Genomic DNA, 17,526 nt, shown 5'->3' on the forward strand with positions numbered 1-17,526 from the left:
AAGTGCTTTACAGCTACTTAAATAACTTAAAAATGTAGTCACTGTTGTAATGTAGGAAGCGCAGCAGCCAGTTTGCACACAGTAAGGTTCCACAAACAGCAGTGTCATAATGACCAGATAATCTGTTTTAACGATGTTGGTTGAGGGATAAACATTGGCCAGGACACCGGGGAAAACTCATTTGCTGCACTCGAATAATGCCATGGGATCTTTTATGTCCATGCTAGAGGGCAGATGGGGCCTCAGTTTAACATCTTATCTGAAAGATTGACCTCTGACTGTGCTGCATTCCCTCAGTACTACACTAGAGTGTCAGCCTAGATTTTGTGCTCATGTCTCTTGAGTGGGGCTTGAATCCACAACCTTCTGACTCTGAGGCGAGAGTGCTACCAACTGAACCACGGCTGACACATTGCTGCTGGATATTGCACTTTAAGACCTTCACCTTGCCCACAGAAAGTTTGCACCAACTGTCTATAAAACCTCCTTTATAAAATCATTACTTTCTCATAATTTCCATAATACCACTGCAACTTTTGACTGCGTTAAAGAAGCTCATGTAAGTCCGTATAATATCAAAGAAATGCTTAAAGTAACATGGTACTTAGAAAATCATTATGTGATGAGGCAGAGTCAACGTGGTTTTATGAAAATCAAAGTGTTTGACACATTTATTAGTTTTTTAAACCAGTGGATGTAGTATATTTGGATTTTCAAAAGACATTCGATAAGCCACACAAAAAATTGTTGCACAAGATAAGGACTCATGGGGTTGGGAGTAATGGATAGAGAATTGGTTAATGTACAGAAAACCGAGTAGGAATAAACGTGTTATTTGCAGGTTGTTAGGCTGGGACTAGTGGGGTGTGGGTGTCGCAAGGATCAGTGCTGGGACCTCAGCTATTTACAATCTGTATTAATGACTTGGATGAAGGGACTGAGTGTAATGTATCCAAGTTTGCTGACTATACAAAGCAAGGTAGGAAAGTAAGCTGTGAGGAGGACACAAAGAGCCTGCAAAGGGATACAGACAGGTTACGTGAGTGGGCAATAAGATGGCAGATGGAATATAATGTGGGGAAATGTGAGTTAGGAGCAATAGAATAACAGAATATTTTTTAAATGATGAGAAACTATTAAATGTTGATTTTCAAAACTACTTTGGTAACTTTGTGTTTCATGTACAAGGACAACATGCAGGTACAGCAAGCATTTAGGAAGGCAAATGGGATGTTAGCCTTTATTGTTGGCCAAGGGGGTTGGGGTACTTGATGCAATTGTACAGGGCTTTGGTGAGGCCACACCTGGAGTACTGTGTACTGTTTTGGTCTCCATACCTAAGGAAGGATACTTGCCTTAGAGCGAGTGCACCAAAGGTTCACTAGATTGATTCCTGGGTTGAGACAGCTGTGCTATGAGGAGAAGTTGAGTAGAATTAACTTATACTCTCTGGAGTTTAGAAGAATGAGAGGTGATCTCATTGAAACATAGAAGAGAGCTTGACAGGTTGGATGCTGGGAAGCTATTTCCCTGGCTGGGGTGTCTAGAACAAGGGGGCATAGTCTTAGGCGAAGGGGATGACCATTTAGGACCAAGTTGGAGAGAAATTTCTTCACTCAGAGGGTCGTGAATCTTTGGAATTCTCTACCCCAGAGAGCTGTAGATGTTTAGTCGTTGAGTATATTCAAGGCTGAGATTGGTGGATTTTTGGAGTCTTAAGGGAATCGCGGGATATGGGGATCGGGCGGAAAGTGGAATTGAGGCCATGATCTTATTGAATGGCGGATTAGGCTCGAGGGGCCATATGGCCTGCTCCTATTTTGTATGTTCTTGTAACCAGTTCCTTTGTTTGCTATTTCACCCGAGGAGTTAATCTGTTCTAATAAATGGGTTAACATCTGTTTTAAAATGGCTGACAGGAAATTGACACAAACATGTTAAGTGATCATCTCTCACAACAAAACCTCTGGTCTGTAATGGCTTTAACTTCGCAATTTACTTTTGGGGAAGAGGCGAAATCTTGAATGTATACCTCTTCATTTGAGCATTGTTCTTATTGTCAACAGATGTCCCATGAAGCAACAAGTGCCATGTGTCGCTCTATCAAGTTGCAGTGTGAGCTGTACCCTTCCCGACAGATTGCAGTTTGCCTTGACCCCTACTGCGGCCTTGGTTTTGCTCTCTGGTGCCTCTGTAGGTAAGACAACTGTTGCTAGAACTTCTTGATCCTAATGATGCAAACTGAACTACAGGAACTCAATTCCACTATGGCAATTCCATAATTCACCAAATTGTACCAGTGGAGGTGCTGAAAACCATATTTTTATGTAAATAATTGTTACAGTTAATGTGAGACAGAGAGATGGCATTATGAAAGCTGGGTCTGTCATGTTGCAATATACAGTCCTACTTTTGAACGAGCAAATGTAAGGTACCACATAATAGATTAATGAATAAGATCAGGGAATGTGGAGTCAGGGGACAAGTAGCAGAATGAATAATTAGCTGGCTTTAAGACAGAAAGCAGAGAGTAGGGGTAAAGCTATTCAGAGTGGCAGAAGGTGGATAGTGGTGTTGCACAAAGATCAGTGCTGGGACTACTGCTGTTCACAATGTATATTAACGATTTAGACTTGGGAATCAAAAACACAATTTCTAAATTTGTAGATGGCACCAAATTGGGGGAGATAGTCAATACTGAGGAAAACTAGCAAATTACAAGAAGACATTAATAAACTTGCGGAATGGACATTTAATTGGCAAATTAACTTCAACACAGAGGTATTACATTTTGGTAAGAAAAATAGGAAAGTTACATATTACTTGGAAAATGAGAATCTAAATGGAGTAACTGAGCAAAGGGATCTCGGAGTACAAATATACAAATCACAAAGTATCGCCACAGGTTAACAAGACCATAAAAAAGCAAACCAAGCGCTAGCGTTTATTTCTAGGGGATAGAATTGAAAAGTAGTGAAGTCATGTTAAACTTGTATCTAACCTTGATTAGACCACACTTGGAGTACTGTGTACAATTCTGGTCGCCATATTATAAAAAGGATATAGAACCTCTGGAGAGGGTGCAGAAAAGATTTACAAGGCTGATACCAGAAATGTGAGGGTGTACCTATCAGAAAAGGATGAATTGGCTGGGTCTCTTTTTTTCTTGAAAAGAGAAGGCTGAGGGCTGACCTAATAGAGGTCTTTAAAATCATGAAAGGTTTTGATAAAGTAGATAAAGTGTGCTTCCACTTGTGGAGAAGAGCAAAACTAGAGCAGAGCAAATGGCCGCTGTACAGCAAAATTCTAAAGGGTCAAAGTGTAATAAAAAGGCAAGCCTAAAAGCTCGGTGCCTCAATGCGAGGAGTATTCAGAACCCAGGAAAGGGCTCTGAGCTAGTTAAAGTGGGTGAGAGCTCAGATGAACAGGACCCCAAGAAAGAATGCAAAAGTCAGGAGGCAACAGAGCAGAGTAGCACTGGGGTAAGTGTAAACCACAAGGTGATGGGAAGGGACAATATGTATGAATATAAAGGGGTTGCAGGAGGGGTCAAAACTAAAAATCATGGTTTAAAAACTAGTATTAAAACACTCTACCTAAACGCACGCAGCATTCGAAATAAAGTAAATGAGTTGAAGGCACAAATCACTACAAATGGGTATGATTTGGTGGCCATTACAGAAACGTGGTTGCAGGGTGGCCAAGACTAGGAATTAAACATACAGGGGTATCCGACAATTCGGAAAGATAGACAAGAAGAGAAAGGAGGGTGGGGTAGCTCTGTTAATAAAGGATAATATCAGGGCAGTTGTCAGAGACGATATTGGCTCTAATGAACAAAACGTTGAATCATTGTGGGTGGAGATTAGAGATAGTAAGGGGAAAAAGTCACTGGTGGGCGTAGTTTATAGGCCCCCAAATAATAACTTCACGGTGGGGCGGACAATAATCAAGGGAATAATGGAGGCATGTGAAAAAGGAACGGCAGTAATCATGGGGGATTTTAACCTACATATCGATTGGTCAAATCAAATCGCACGGGGTAGCCTTGAGGAGGAATTCATAGAATGCATACGGAATTGTTTCTTAGAACAGTACGTTACAGAACCGACAAGGGAGCAAGCTATCTTAGATCTGGTCCTGTGTAATGAGACAGAAATAATAAACAATCTCCTAGTAAAAGATCCTCTCGGAATGAGTGATCACAGTATGGTTGAATTTGTAATACAGATTGAGGGTGAGGAAGTAGTGTCTCAAACGAGCGTACTATGCTTAAACAAAGGGGACTACAGTGGGATGAGGGCAGAGTTGGCTAAAGTAGACTGGGAACACAGACTAAACGGTGGCACAATTGAGGAACAGTGGAGGACTTTTAAGGAGCTCTTTCATAGTGCTCAACAAAAATATATTCCAGTGAAAAAGAAGGGCGGTAAGAGAAGGGGTAAACAGTCATGAATAACCAAGGAAATAAAGGAGAGTATCAAATTAAAAACCAATGTGTATAAGGTGGCCAAGGTGAGTGGGGAAACTAGAAGATTTGGGAAAATTTTAAACGACAGCAAAGAATGACTACGAAAGCAATAAAAAAAGGAAAGATAGATTGCGAAAGCAAACTTGCGCAAAACATAAAAACAGATAGTAAAAGCTTTTACCGATATATAAAACGGAGAGAGTGACTAAAGTAAATGTTGGTCCCTTAGAAGATGAGAAGGGGGATTTAATAATGGGAAATGTGGAAATGACTTCGGTCTTCACAGTGGAAGACACAAAAACCATACCAAAAATTGCTGGTCACGGGAATATAGGAAGTGAGGACCTTGAGATAATCACTATCACTAGGGGGGTAGTGCTGGACAGGCTAATGGGACTCAAGGTAGACAAGTTCCCTGGTCCTGATGAAATGCATCCCAGGGTATTAAAAGAGATGGCGGAAGTTATAGCAGATGCATTCGTTATAATCTACCAAAATTTTCTGGACTCTGGGGAGGTACCATCGGATTGGAAAGCAGCTAATGTAACGCCTCTGTTTAAAAAAAGGTGGCAGACAAAAGGCAGGTAACTATAGACCGGTTAGTTTAACATCTGTAGTGGGGAAAATGCTTGAAACTATCATTAAGGAAGAAATAGCGGGACATCTAGATAGGAATAGTGCAATCAAGCAAATGCAACATGGATTCATGAAGGGGAAATCATGTTTAACTAATTTACTGGAATTCTTTGAGGATATAATGAGCATGGTGGATAGAGGTGTACTGATGGATGTGTATTTAGATTTCCAAAAGGCATTCGATAAGGTGCGACACAAAAGGTTACTGCAGAAGATAAAGGTACGCGGAGTCAGAGGAAATGTATTAGCATGGATCGAGAATTGGCTGGCTAACAGAAAGCAGAGAGTCGGGATAAATGGGTCCTTTGCGGGTTGGAAATCGGTGGTTAGTGGTGTGCCACAAGGATCGGTGCTGGGACCACAACTGTTTACAATATACATAGATGACCTGGAAGAGGGGACAGAGTGTAGTGTAACAAAATTTGCAGATGACACAAAGATTAGTGGGAAAGCGGGTTGTGTAGAGAACACAGAGAGGCTGCAAAGAGATTTAGATAGGTTAAGCGAATGGGCTAAGGTTTGGCAGATGGAATACAATGTCGGAAAATGTGAGGTCATCCACCTTGGGGGAAAAAAATAGTAAAAGGGAATATTATTTGAATGGGGAGAAATTACAACATGCTGTGGTGCAGAGGGACCTGGGGGTCCTTGTGCATGAATCCCAAAAAGTTAGTTTGCAGGTGCAGCAGGTAATCAGGAAGGCAAATGGAATGTTGGCCTTCATTGCGAGAGGGATGGAGTTCAAAAGCAGGGAGGTCCTGCTGCAACTGTACAGGGTATTGGTGAGGCCGCACCTGGAGTACTGTGTGCAGTTTTGGTCACCTTACTTCAGGAAGGATATACTAGCTTTGGAGGGGCTACAGAGACGATTCACTAGGCTGATACCGGAGATGAGGGGGTTACCTTACGATGATAGATTGAGTAGACTGGATCTTTACTCGTTGGAGTTCAGAAGGATGAGGGGTGATCTTATAGAAACATTTAAAATAATGAAAGGGATAGACAAGATAGAGGCAGAGAGGTTGTTTCCACTGGTCGGGGAGACTAGAACTAGGGGGCACAGCCTCAAAATACGGAGGAGCCAATTTAAAACCGAGTTGGGAAGGAATTTCTTCTCTCAGAGGGTTTTGAATCTGTTGAATTCTCTGCCCAAGGAAGCAGTTGAGGCTAGCTCATTGAATGTATTCAAATTACAGATAGCTAGATTTTAACCAATAAGGGAATTAAGGGTTATGGGGAGCGGGCGGGTAAGTGGAGCTGAGGTTGAATGGCGGAGCAGGCTCGAGGGGCTAGATGGCCTATTCCTGTTCCTAATTCTTATGTTCTTATGTCCTACTCCTATTTCTTCTGTTTTTGCGTAGAGGCCATCAATATAAGATAGTCAGCAAGAAATCGGAGGGAATTCAGAAGAAACTACTTTACCCAGAGAGTGGTGAGAATGTAGAACTCGCTTACCACGGTGTGGTTGAAGTGAATATATTAGATGCATTTAAGGGGAGGCTAGACAAGCATATAAGGGAGAAGGGAATAGAGTGTTATGCGGATAGATTTAGAAGAGGAAAGACAGGAGGAGGCTCGAGTGAAGCATAAACGCCGGCATGGACTGGTTGGGCCAAATGGCCTGTTTCTATGCTGTATGTCCTATGTAAAGCAGATTTCAGAATTGAAACCCTCATCACCCTGTGCTCCACCCAGTCCTGCTTCTGTAGATGCATATTAAAGATATGCAATTGTAACCACTGCTTTCCAGTATTTATGATCAATCCAAAACTAAGTCAAGAACATATATTTGGGATATTGGCATATTGTGAACCACGTGTCATGTGTGGTGTTTATACCATGTGGAAAATTACAGCTTTTTTTCTATTAAAACGCAGCAGGATTTCAGAGTGTTGTGACGCACAGCATATTGGAGAATTAACCTGTAATAGTACATAATAGTCAAGCTCGCAACCTTTAGAAACATAGAAAATAGGTGTCAGACTTTCTGTTTTTTGCTGCAATCCTGAGGGGAGGTGCCAAATGGTGGCAAGGCAGTACCCAAAGGGATGACGCAGAAAATGAGATACACAATTACTTGACACAGTTTTAAAATGATATTAGTGACAGGACACTCGCCTTTGCAACTTTGCATAGTATGAGAAGAACCAAGTAAGAGAAAGTAACTTAAAAAGCAGAATATCACTTTCTCAAAATGCTTGACTCACAGTGACTTGTAAAGAGGTTCCTGCTGTTGTGACAGCTAGCAGTAATGCTGCCAGCAATTTTAGACCATTAGTTTTATGGCAATGACTATATGTGAGATAAGAGGAGTGAAAAGTAGATATAATCAGGCTTTTATCAGGCGCAAGAGTTTTCAGGACATTTGCTGGGCAAGATATGGGTAAATACTGCCATCTTGCCCATGTAACTGTCCTGACTGCCGAAATACAGGAGATCTGTCAAGCTCCAGTTTGGTAGATTGGAAAAGCCGGTTTTCAGAGCACGCGCATTGTGCGCTGAAAACCAACTTTTGCAATGCCTTCCTGGGTCCGTATGCACTCAATACGGACCCAGCAGGCCGGAATTTCTGCCCCAAGAATTTAAGGGATAGGAAAAGACCATTAAGCCTAACAGACCTATTCCTTTTCATAGTTCTCACTCTCAGTAGTGGGGAAAATGTTGGAATCAATTATTAAAGATGTAATAGCAGCGCATTTGGAAAGCAGTGACAGGATCGGTCCAATTCAGCATGGATTTATGAAAGGGAAATCATGCTTGACAAATCTAGAATTTTTTGAGGATGTAACTATTACAGTGGTCAAGGGAGAACCAGTGGATGTGGTGTATTTGGACTTTCAAAAAGCTTTTGACAAGGTCCCACACAAGAGCTTAGTGTGCAAAATTAAAGCACATGGTATTGGGGGTAATGTATTGACATGGATAGAGAACTGGTTGGCAGACAGGAAGCAAAGAGTATGAATAACGGGTCCTTTTCAGAATGGCAGGCAGTGACCGCAAGGTTCAGTGCTGGGACCCCAGCTATTTACAATATACATTAATGATTTAGACAAAGGAATTGAATGTAATATCTCCAAGTTTGCAGATGACACCAATCTGGGTGGCAGTGTAAGCTGTGAGGAGGATGCTAAGAGGCTGCAGGGTGACTTGGACAGGTTAGGTGAATGGGCAAATGCATGGCAGATGCAGTATAGTGTAGATAAATGTGAGGTTATCCACTTTGATGGCAAAAACAGGAAGGCAGAATACTATCTGAATGGTGACAGATTAGGAAAAGGGGGAGGTGCAACAAGACCTGGGTGTCATGGTACATCAGTCATTGAAAGTTGACATGCAGGTACAGCGGTCGGTGAAGAAGGCAAATGGCATGTTGGCCTACATAGCGAGAGGATTTGAGTATTGAGCAGGGAGGTCTTACTGCAGTTGTACAGGGCCTTGGTGAGGCCACACCTTGTACAGTTTTGGTCTCCTAATCTGAGGAAGGACATTCTTGCTATTGGAGTGCAGCGAAGGTTCACCAGACTGATTCCCGGGATGGCAGGACTGACATATGAAGAAAGACTGGATTGACTAGGCTTATATTCACTGGAATTTAGATGAATGAGAGGGGATTTCATAGAAACATAAAATTCTGATGGGACGGGACAGGTTAGAGTCAGGAAGAATGTTCCCGATGTTGGGGAAGTCCAGAACCAGAAGTCATAGTCTAAGGATAAGGGGTAAGCCATTTAGGACCGAGATGAGAAACTTATTCACTCAGAATTGTGAACCTATGGAATTCTCTACCACAGAAAGTTGTTGAGGCCAGTTTGTTAGATATATTCAAAAGAGAGTTAGATGTGGCCCTTACGGCTAAAGGGATCAAGGGGTATGGAGAGAAAGCAGGAATGGGGTACTGAAGTTGCAGTATCAGCCATGATCATATTGAATGGTGGTGCAGGCTCGAAGGGCCGAATGGCTTGCTCCTGAATCTATTTTCTATGTTTCTATAATAACAGTGACAGGATATTACTTACTTTTTCACCTGAGCGAATAAATAACAGCACTGGCTTATGTTCTTGGACAAATTGTTGGCACAAACTGAAATCATATTGTTTGTAATCTTTAAATTTATTTTGGCTGTGGATGGTATTTATGTTCTAGTTTTGTCCATCCATTCATGCTTATATCTTTGAATATAAATTTATCATCATTATTAGCTTAAAGGTGTTTCATCCAATTTTAACCAAATGTCATGTACTCCTCTCATCAAACACCCTAAGCAAACATGCTGGGAATAATTCCGAGCCATTTGTACATCTGTAAAAACTGAAATGTCATAAAATTTAACTCTATTCTATATTTTGAACATGTTGCATTTTCATGCTACTGGGTAAGTCATGCCCCTGAACCGATTTTCTATTACTTAACGTAGTGATCAGTAAGTTTGAATGAAGGGCAGAATTGTTTTGAGGTTTGGAAACAACCACTAAAACACTTTGGTGAATGAGTTGTCCAGTTTAGCAGTGTTTTGAATTATTTTTGGACCATTATTTACCCATACAGGACCATCTTATCTTTAGACATGGATTATTTCATGATGTCTTTGGTTAATTGTTTAAATATGCACTCTGCACAATGTTGCACTGAGACATCAGATATATATTTTCATAATTGTTAAACATCTATTTTTCTCTCTTCCCAGTGTTTATTCGGGTCATCAATCCATCCTGGTCCCTCCACTTGAATTAGAGAGTAATGTCTCCCTCTGGCTCTCTGCAGTTAGTCAGTACAAAGTGCGTGTAACTTTCTGTTCCTACTCTGTCATGGAGATGTGCACCAAAGGGCTTGGTGCGCAAACAGATACGCTCAAGGTAAGTGTCAATAATGAGTCTGGAATTTACCTAGGGAACGGTGCCAGTTGACTTGGGTCATTTATATCAAAATGCTGTGATAACTTGATGACAAATGTTTTTTTTCTTCAAATCATGTTTCTCCTGCCAAGGTTCAGGACTACTTTAAGTTAGATGGCACATTTTGATTACAATGAGTGCCAAGTGAAACTACTGTGGCTTCAGTTTTAAAAATGTCAAGAATGGGATCCTTTTGTCCTATTTTTCTGTGGTCTGCTTCTAGCATATTTTCTTTTTCCAGGCAAAAGGTGTGAATCTATCCTGTGTTCGGACATGTATGGTGGTCGCAGAGGAGCGGCCACGAATAGCGCTTACACAATCCTTCTCAAAGTTATTTAAAGACCTTGGACTATCTCTGAGGGCTGTCAGTACAACCTTTGGCTGCAGGGTCAATGTAGCCATCTGCTTACAGGTGAGGATGTCATCGTAAAAATAGCATTTCCTTTCAATGAGCTGTAAATCCCTCTTTGCCAGTACTTTAGGCATAGCCTCCTGTTTCCTTCCTGTTGTTGAGGACTGCCCACTGTTACCATTGGAATGGCCAAAATTGCCTGGCATTATGTAACCAGTAAGTCACAAGAGATAAATCTGTACTAAAACTGTTTGAAATGTAGGGGACAGTACTAATCGTCTCTGACCTGACTGATCCAAACCTGTGTTGTGCTCTGAGGATCTACCCAATGTGACATGGTCCTTACCTCACCCCTCAAAAAAAAAAGTCAGCACAATGTTGATGTGACTTTAGTGCAGTTAACACTCCCATTCCCACCTCGTTGCATTATTAGGGAAGAGAGCCATTTGAAATTTTACTGTCCCACCCCTATGTCGCAAAATTTGGAGGAAAATCCCAAATTTGCATTCTTGTTTGCACTTGTATTTAGACTTGGTGGCTTGTATAAATTGAGAATGGAAACTATGTAAAAAGGTGTGAACTAATAGACAGTTCTTTTCTATGATGTATACAACTGTTTAATCCTGCATGCCCTTGTCAATGGTTTCTTGAGATGCCCTGTGCACTAAGCAGCACTATGATTTTAATCAATGCTGTGCTTTGTGTAGTTTCCTGAAATCCTTGTATGAAAGCAGCAGTGTGATTTTGCTAACCGCTTTTCGAGTGTCTCCAGTAACTGTTTTTGCTGTTTCTGTTTGTCTCTTGTCTCTTGCTTATGCTTCTCTCTTTAAATCTGGCTGTCCCTTCCTCTCTCTGGGCTGACCTGTGTCATCTCCATTCCTCGCTTCCTCTTCCCTCGTACTCTCAGCCACACAGGCTGGGCAAGCTGGCTGAACAGGTAGAGTAATTTGTGCTTTATTTTGCCCCAGGCCCTTTCCTTAGCCAACGAGCAAAAGTTTATCTTAAACTTTATTTATCTTAAAATGACAATGCTAAAAATCACTATTTAAATATCTGAACAAATGTGTAAACAAGAAACATTTAAATGGAATTTCATGCAAAAAAGCAACATAACATGCAATTTACTGACATGATTTAAGAGTGCAGGTACAGTGACATTGGGTTAAATTGTTTTTGTGCATTGTTTTAATTGAGGCACAGCCTACTAATGATCACACTTCTTATTCTATTGTGTGATCACACATTCAAGTTATGAGGCAGATGCAATTTGAACTACATTCCAATAAATACCCTGCTCTCCTATTATCCAAGAATTTTCATCGATATGTACTAAATGCTGCAGCTCAGTTTACGATCTCAAAATACTTTCTCATGGCACTTTGTCATGGTTGTTACTGAAAACTGAAATAGCTGTATTACTAATATACACTTGTACAGAACATGATTCCAGCAGAGCTGCAGTGAGTATCAAGTATCATTGTTCTTTTGGAGTGAGAATAAGAACCTCCTCCTTCCCCTTTTTCCTCAGGGTCATGGAACAATGTGGCCAAAATGATAAGTGGACAACTTGTTCCTGGGACTTCACCAGAGCTGCCTTGCCTTGAGTGTTGAGAGTAATCTGTTACTGAGTCCTCAGCTGATTTTCCATTCCCCTTGTGGAGCAGATCTATGGCCAATCCTCTTAGTACTTCTTCACATTTTATCCGATCTATGTTTCTTTGGGCCACAAGTTTCATGGCAAACTGTGGCAAACATTTCAGTCCCACTTGTGTACTACAATTAACTCAGAAGGGATGATGTACTGTGAGATTAGACCAGAACTAATATCCAATTCCAAATTCCTAGTAGGTCAGCAGCAGAAATCTACCAGTGGCGCCTGTGCCTTTTTCTCGTGCACTTTCTTTCCTCTTTAATTGATTCTTCAGGACTTTTTTTTACACTGGTTAAAGTTCTCTTGTTTTACCCTGATTTACAAATAACAATCTAGTCTAAGCACAGCAGTGTGCTAGATCCCACCTGCTGTACAACTGCATTCACTATTTCCCATTTTCTAGCAAGGAAACAAAAAAGAAAATTTTAGCTGGAGGCCAAGTAAATAGACTTGATCATAGTTGCAGTTCAAAAACGCCTGCAATACTGAATGTATAATTATGCTTTTAAAGATGTGTAATCTTGGATGTATAAATAGTGCTCTGTAATTTTGAATGTTCTGTGGTGAAAACGATTTCTTGTATCTGTAGATTTGGCAGGATACCATGTTACAGCCCTATTCTGAGAAGTTTTGTATTTTCCATTTATTTTAACCAAATAAAACTAATGGCTGTGTAACCTTCATTCTTTTGACGTTTCTGATGTTGACGTCAATTTCTTTGTTTACTAGGGAACATCTGGACCAGATCCAACCACAGTCTTTGTGGATATGAGAGCCCTCAGGCATGACAGGTATGCCTAAACCATTATTTTGGACATGTTTTTGTTGGCAACTTCTCATACATTTTGTTGTCTTCGTACATCACCTATCTAGGCCCAGGTAAGTATGAAGTATTTAAACGCCAATGTTCCCCTAATTTTAAATGTGGGTGCGCAGTCTCTTTAACAGACTGCGCAGCCTATTCAAAGTTTAACATATGAGCGAAATTTTGCATTGGAAAAGCTGGTCCCGGGCTGCGCAGGACCGCCAGACAGCTACGCAGCTTAGAGGGAACATTGCTGATCGCTGCCTTTTTTTAATAGCATAACCAAGAATGGGGGATTTGCTATGAAGTAATTTTACAAAGTATTACAAAATATTTACAGCACAGAAAAATTACATCCGGCCCAATAGATCCATGCTAGTGTTTATGTTCTACATGAGCCTCCTCCCACCCTTTTCCATCTAACCCCATCAACATACTCCTCTATACCTTTCTTGTCTTAAGCTTTCCCTTAAATGTATCTATGCTATTCGCCTCAATTACTCCTTGTGGTAGTGAGTTCTGCATTTTAACCACTCTCTTGGTAAAGAAGTTTCTCCTGAATTTCCTTTTGGATTTATTAGTGACTATCTTATTTATGGCCCAAAATTCTGGGCTCACCTGCAAGTGGAAATATCATCTCGACATCTACGCTTTCCTAATCTTAAAGATCTCTATCAGGTCATCCCTCAGTCTTCTCTTTTCTAAAGAAAAGAACCCTTTTCTGATAGGTTTAACCTCAGTTTTGGTATCATATTTGTCAGATTCAGGTGAATTTATCTTGGGGAACAAAGAAATGGCAGACCAGTTGAACAAATACTTTGGCTCTGTCTTCACGAAGGAAGACACAAATAACCTTTTGGAAATACTAGGGGACCGAGGGTCTAGTGAGAAAGAGGAATTGAAGGAAATCCTTATTACGTGTGAAATTGTGTTAGAGAAATTGATGAGATTGAATGCCGATAAATCCCTGGGGTCTGATGGTCTGCATCCCAGAGTACTTAAGGATGTGGCCCTAGAAATAGTGGATGCATTGGTGATCATTTTCCAACAGTCTATCGACTCTGGATCAGTTCCTATGGACTGGAGGGTAGCTAATGTAACCCCACTTTTTAAAAAAGGAGGGAGAGAGAAAACGGGTAATTACAGACCAGTTAGCCTGACATCAGTAGTGGGGAAAATGTTGGAATCAATTATTAAAGATGAAATCGCAGCACATTTGGAAAGCAGTGACAGAATCGGTCCAAGTCAGCATGGATTTATGAAAGGGAAATCATGCTTGACAAATCTTCTAGAATTTTTTGAGGATGTAACTAGTAGAGTGGACAAGGGAGAACCAGTGGATGTGGTGTATTTGGACTTTCAAAAGGCTTTTGACAAGGTCCCACACAAGAGATTGGTGTGCAAAATTAAAGCACATGATATTGGGGGTAATGTTGTGATGTGGATAGAGAACTGGTTGGCAGACAGGAAGCAGAGAGTCGGAATAAACGGGTCCTTTTCAGAATGGCAGGCAGTGACTAGTGGGTGCCGCAGGGCTCAGTGCTGGGACCCCAGCTATTACAATATACATTAATGATTTAGATGAAGGAATTGAGTGCAATATCTCCAAGTTTGCAGATGACACTAAACTGGGTGGCGATGTGGGCTGTGAGGAGGACGCTAAGAGGCTGCAGGGTGACTTGGTCGGTTAGGTGAGTGGGCAAATGCATGGCAGATGCAGTATAATGTGGATAAATGTGAGGTTATCCACTTTGGTGGCAAAAACACGAAGGCAGAATATTATCTGAATGGCGGCAGATTAGGAAAAGGGGAGATGCAATGAGACCTGGGTGCCATGGTACATCAGTAATTGAAAGTTGGCATACAGCTACAGCAGGCGGCAAAGAAGACAAATGGTATATTGGCCTTCATAGCTTGGGGATTTGAGTATTGGAGTAGGGAGGTCTTACTGCAGTTGTACAGGGCCTTGGTGAGGCCTCACCGTGAATAGTGTGTTCAGTTTTGGTCTCCAAATCTGAGGAAGGACGTTCTTGCTATTGAGGGAGTGCAGCGAAGGTTCACCAGACTGATTCCTGGGATGGCAGGACTGACATATGAGGAGAGACTGGATCGACTCGGCCTGTATTCACTGGAGTTTAGAAGGATGAGAGGAGATCTCATAGAAACATATAAAATTCTGAAGGGACTGGACAGGTTAGATGTGGGAAGAATATTGCCGATGTTGGGGAAGTCCAGAACCAAGGGACGCAGTCTCAGGATAAGGGATAAGCCATTTAGGACTGAGATGAGGAGAAACTTCTTCACTCAGAGAGTTGTTAACCTGTGGAATTCCCTACTGCAGAGAGTTGTTGATGCCTGTTCATTGGATATATTCAAGAGGGAGTTAGATTATGGCCCTTACGGCTAAAGGGATCAAGGGGTATGGAGAGAAAGCAGAAAAGGGGTACTGAGGTGAATGATCAGCCATGATCTTCTTGAATGGTGGTGCAGGCTCGAAGGGCCGAATGGCCTATTCCTGCACCAATTTTCTATGTTTCTAGATCAAAGCTCTTCAGTTCTGCCACATCCAGGCATGAATGGTGGTAGACAGGTAAACAACTAATGGGTAAGGTTTCGATCACAGGTCACTCATAGATTACCCAAAGGATCTTGGGCGTCATAGGCCATTACCCAAACGATCTTAGGAGTCATAAGGCATTTTATTAAGGAGCAGCAATTCAGATATCGTCAAACACAACACACAATCAGGATAGACACAGTAGATATCATCATCATCCTAGTCACTCCCTCGGAATCGAGGAAGACTTGCTTCCACTCTTAAAATGAGTTCTTAGGTGGCTGAACAGTCCAATACGAGAACCACAGACTCTGTCACAGGTGGGACAGATAGTCGTTGAGGGAAGGGTGGGTGGGACTGGTTTGCTGCACGCTCTTTCCGCTGCCTGCGCTTGATTTCTGCATGCTCTCGGCGATGAGACTCGAGGTGCTCAGCGCCCTCCCAGATGCACTTCCTCCACTTAGGGCGGTCTTTGGCCAGGGACTACCAGGTGTCAGTGAGGATGTTGCTCTTTATCAGGAAGGCTTTGAGGGTGTCCTTGTAATGTTTCCTCTGCCCATCTTTGGCTCGTTTGCCGTGAAGGAGTTCCAAGTAGAGTGCTTGCTTTGGGAGTCTTGTGTCAGGCATGCGAACAATGTGGCCTACCCAGCGGACCTGATCAAGTGTGGTCAGTGCTTCAATGCTGGGGATGTTGGCCTGGTCGAGGACGCTAATGTTGGTGCATCTGTCCTCCCAGGGGATTTGCAGGATCTTGCGGAGACATCGTTGGTATTTCTCCAGCGATGAGGTGTCTGCTGTGCATGGTCCATATCTCTCAGCCATACAGGAGGGCGGGTATTACTATAGCCCTGTAGACCATGAACTTGGTGACAGTTTTGAGGGCTTGGTCTTCAAACACTGTTTTCCTCAGGCGGCCGCAGGCTGCACTAGAGACAGTGTTGAATCTCGTCAATGCCTGCTCTTGTTGATGAGAGGCTTCTGAGGTATAGGAAATGCTCCACGTTGTCCAAGGCCGTGACATGGATCTTGATGTCTCTGGGGCAGTGCTGTGCAGCAAGGACAGGCTGGTGAAGGACCTTTGTCTTATGGATACTTAGTGTAAGACCCGTGCTTTTGTACGCCTCAGTAAATATGTTGACTATGTCCTGGAGTTCAGCCTCTGTATGTGCGCAGACGCAGGCGTTGTCTGCGTACTGTAGCTCGACAACAGAGGTTGGGGTGGTCTTGGACCTGGCCTGGAGACGGCGAAGGTTGAACAGGTTCCCACTGGTTCTGTAGTTTAGTTCCACTCCAGCGGGGAGCTTGTTGACTGTGAGGAAGATTGAGAAGAGGGTTGGGGCGATGACGCAGCCCTGTTTGACCCCGGTCCATGGATTGGTTCTGTATTGGATCTGTTGGTCAGGATCACAGCTTGCATGTCATTGTGGAGCAAGCGGAGGATGGTGACGAACTTTTGGGGGCATCCGAAGCGGAAGAGGACGCCCCATGGACCCTCGTGGGTTGACCTTGTCAAAAGCCTTTGTACGGTGGAAGGATACGGCCGTGGTGAGTACCTGGTATCAGTCCTGATCGAACAGAAGGCTGGTGGCATGAACAGCCCTTCTCTGCACCGTCTGTGATTTAAAAAGCTCTTGGTATCTCTCTCATTCTCTTTTTAGGGGTGGGCCTGGGGTAAAATAATGGACAGAGCTATCTAACCTGTAAAGACTCTTCCCAAACCAGGGTGCCCAATGATATCTCTAGTTTATCTCAACTCTTCGGTGAAACCCTCCTCTTCCCATGTCTTTCGAGTTTATACTTTCTAAAGGGCCATCTCTCCTATCCTTATCCTCCCAAGTTTGGAGTCAAATGTGCCATTCTTGGCCTTCAGATGTTCATAGCTGCTTGTTGTCAGTTTCTTATGTTCACGCTATTCAAGTAGCTTTTGTTATTCTAAGCATTCATCCAGTTATTCTAACACCAGTCTGAAGAGACTTTTTTGTCTCGTTATTTCTTCCAACTCTCAATTTCTTCCAATCCACGATTTCTTAGAACAGGGGGAGGAGGCTCCATGAACCACAATCCTCAATGATGGCGGAGCCCAGCATGCGAATGCAGAAGACGAGGCTGAAACGTTTGCAGCCAGGTGCCGAGTGGATGATCCATCTCTGCCTCCTCCTGAG

General features: G+C 42.4%; 1 protein-coding gene across 2 annotated transcripts in view; it reads left to right on the forward strand.

Moving 5' to 3' along the window:
* The window catches only part of LOC139260043 (disco-interacting protein 2 homolog A-like), a 441,929-nt gene that overhangs the window by 377,974 nt on the left and 46,429 nt on the right, over positions 1 to 17,526 (forward strand). For both annotated transcript variants that reach the window (XM_070876128.1, XM_070876127.1), the window contains exons 30-33: positions 2,067 to 2,197; positions 9,792 to 9,960; positions 10,241 to 10,411; positions 12,732 to 12,793. In XM_070876128.1, coding sequence (XP_070732229.1) covers positions 2,067 to 2,197; positions 9,792 to 9,960; positions 10,241 to 10,411; positions 12,732 to 12,793 — 533 coding nt within the window. The remainder of the gene's footprint in view (positions 1 to 2,066; positions 2,198 to 9,791; positions 9,961 to 10,240; positions 10,412 to 12,731; positions 12,794 to 17,526) is intronic.

The sequence above is a fragment of the Pristiophorus japonicus genome, chromosome 3 (assembly GCF_044704955.1).
Source record: "Pristiophorus japonicus isolate sPriJap1 chromosome 3, sPriJap1.hap1, whole genome shotgun sequence".
In the NCBI taxonomy this organism is placed as follows: Eukaryota; Metazoa; Chordata; class Chondrichthyes; family Pristiophoridae; genus Pristiophorus; species Pristiophorus japonicus.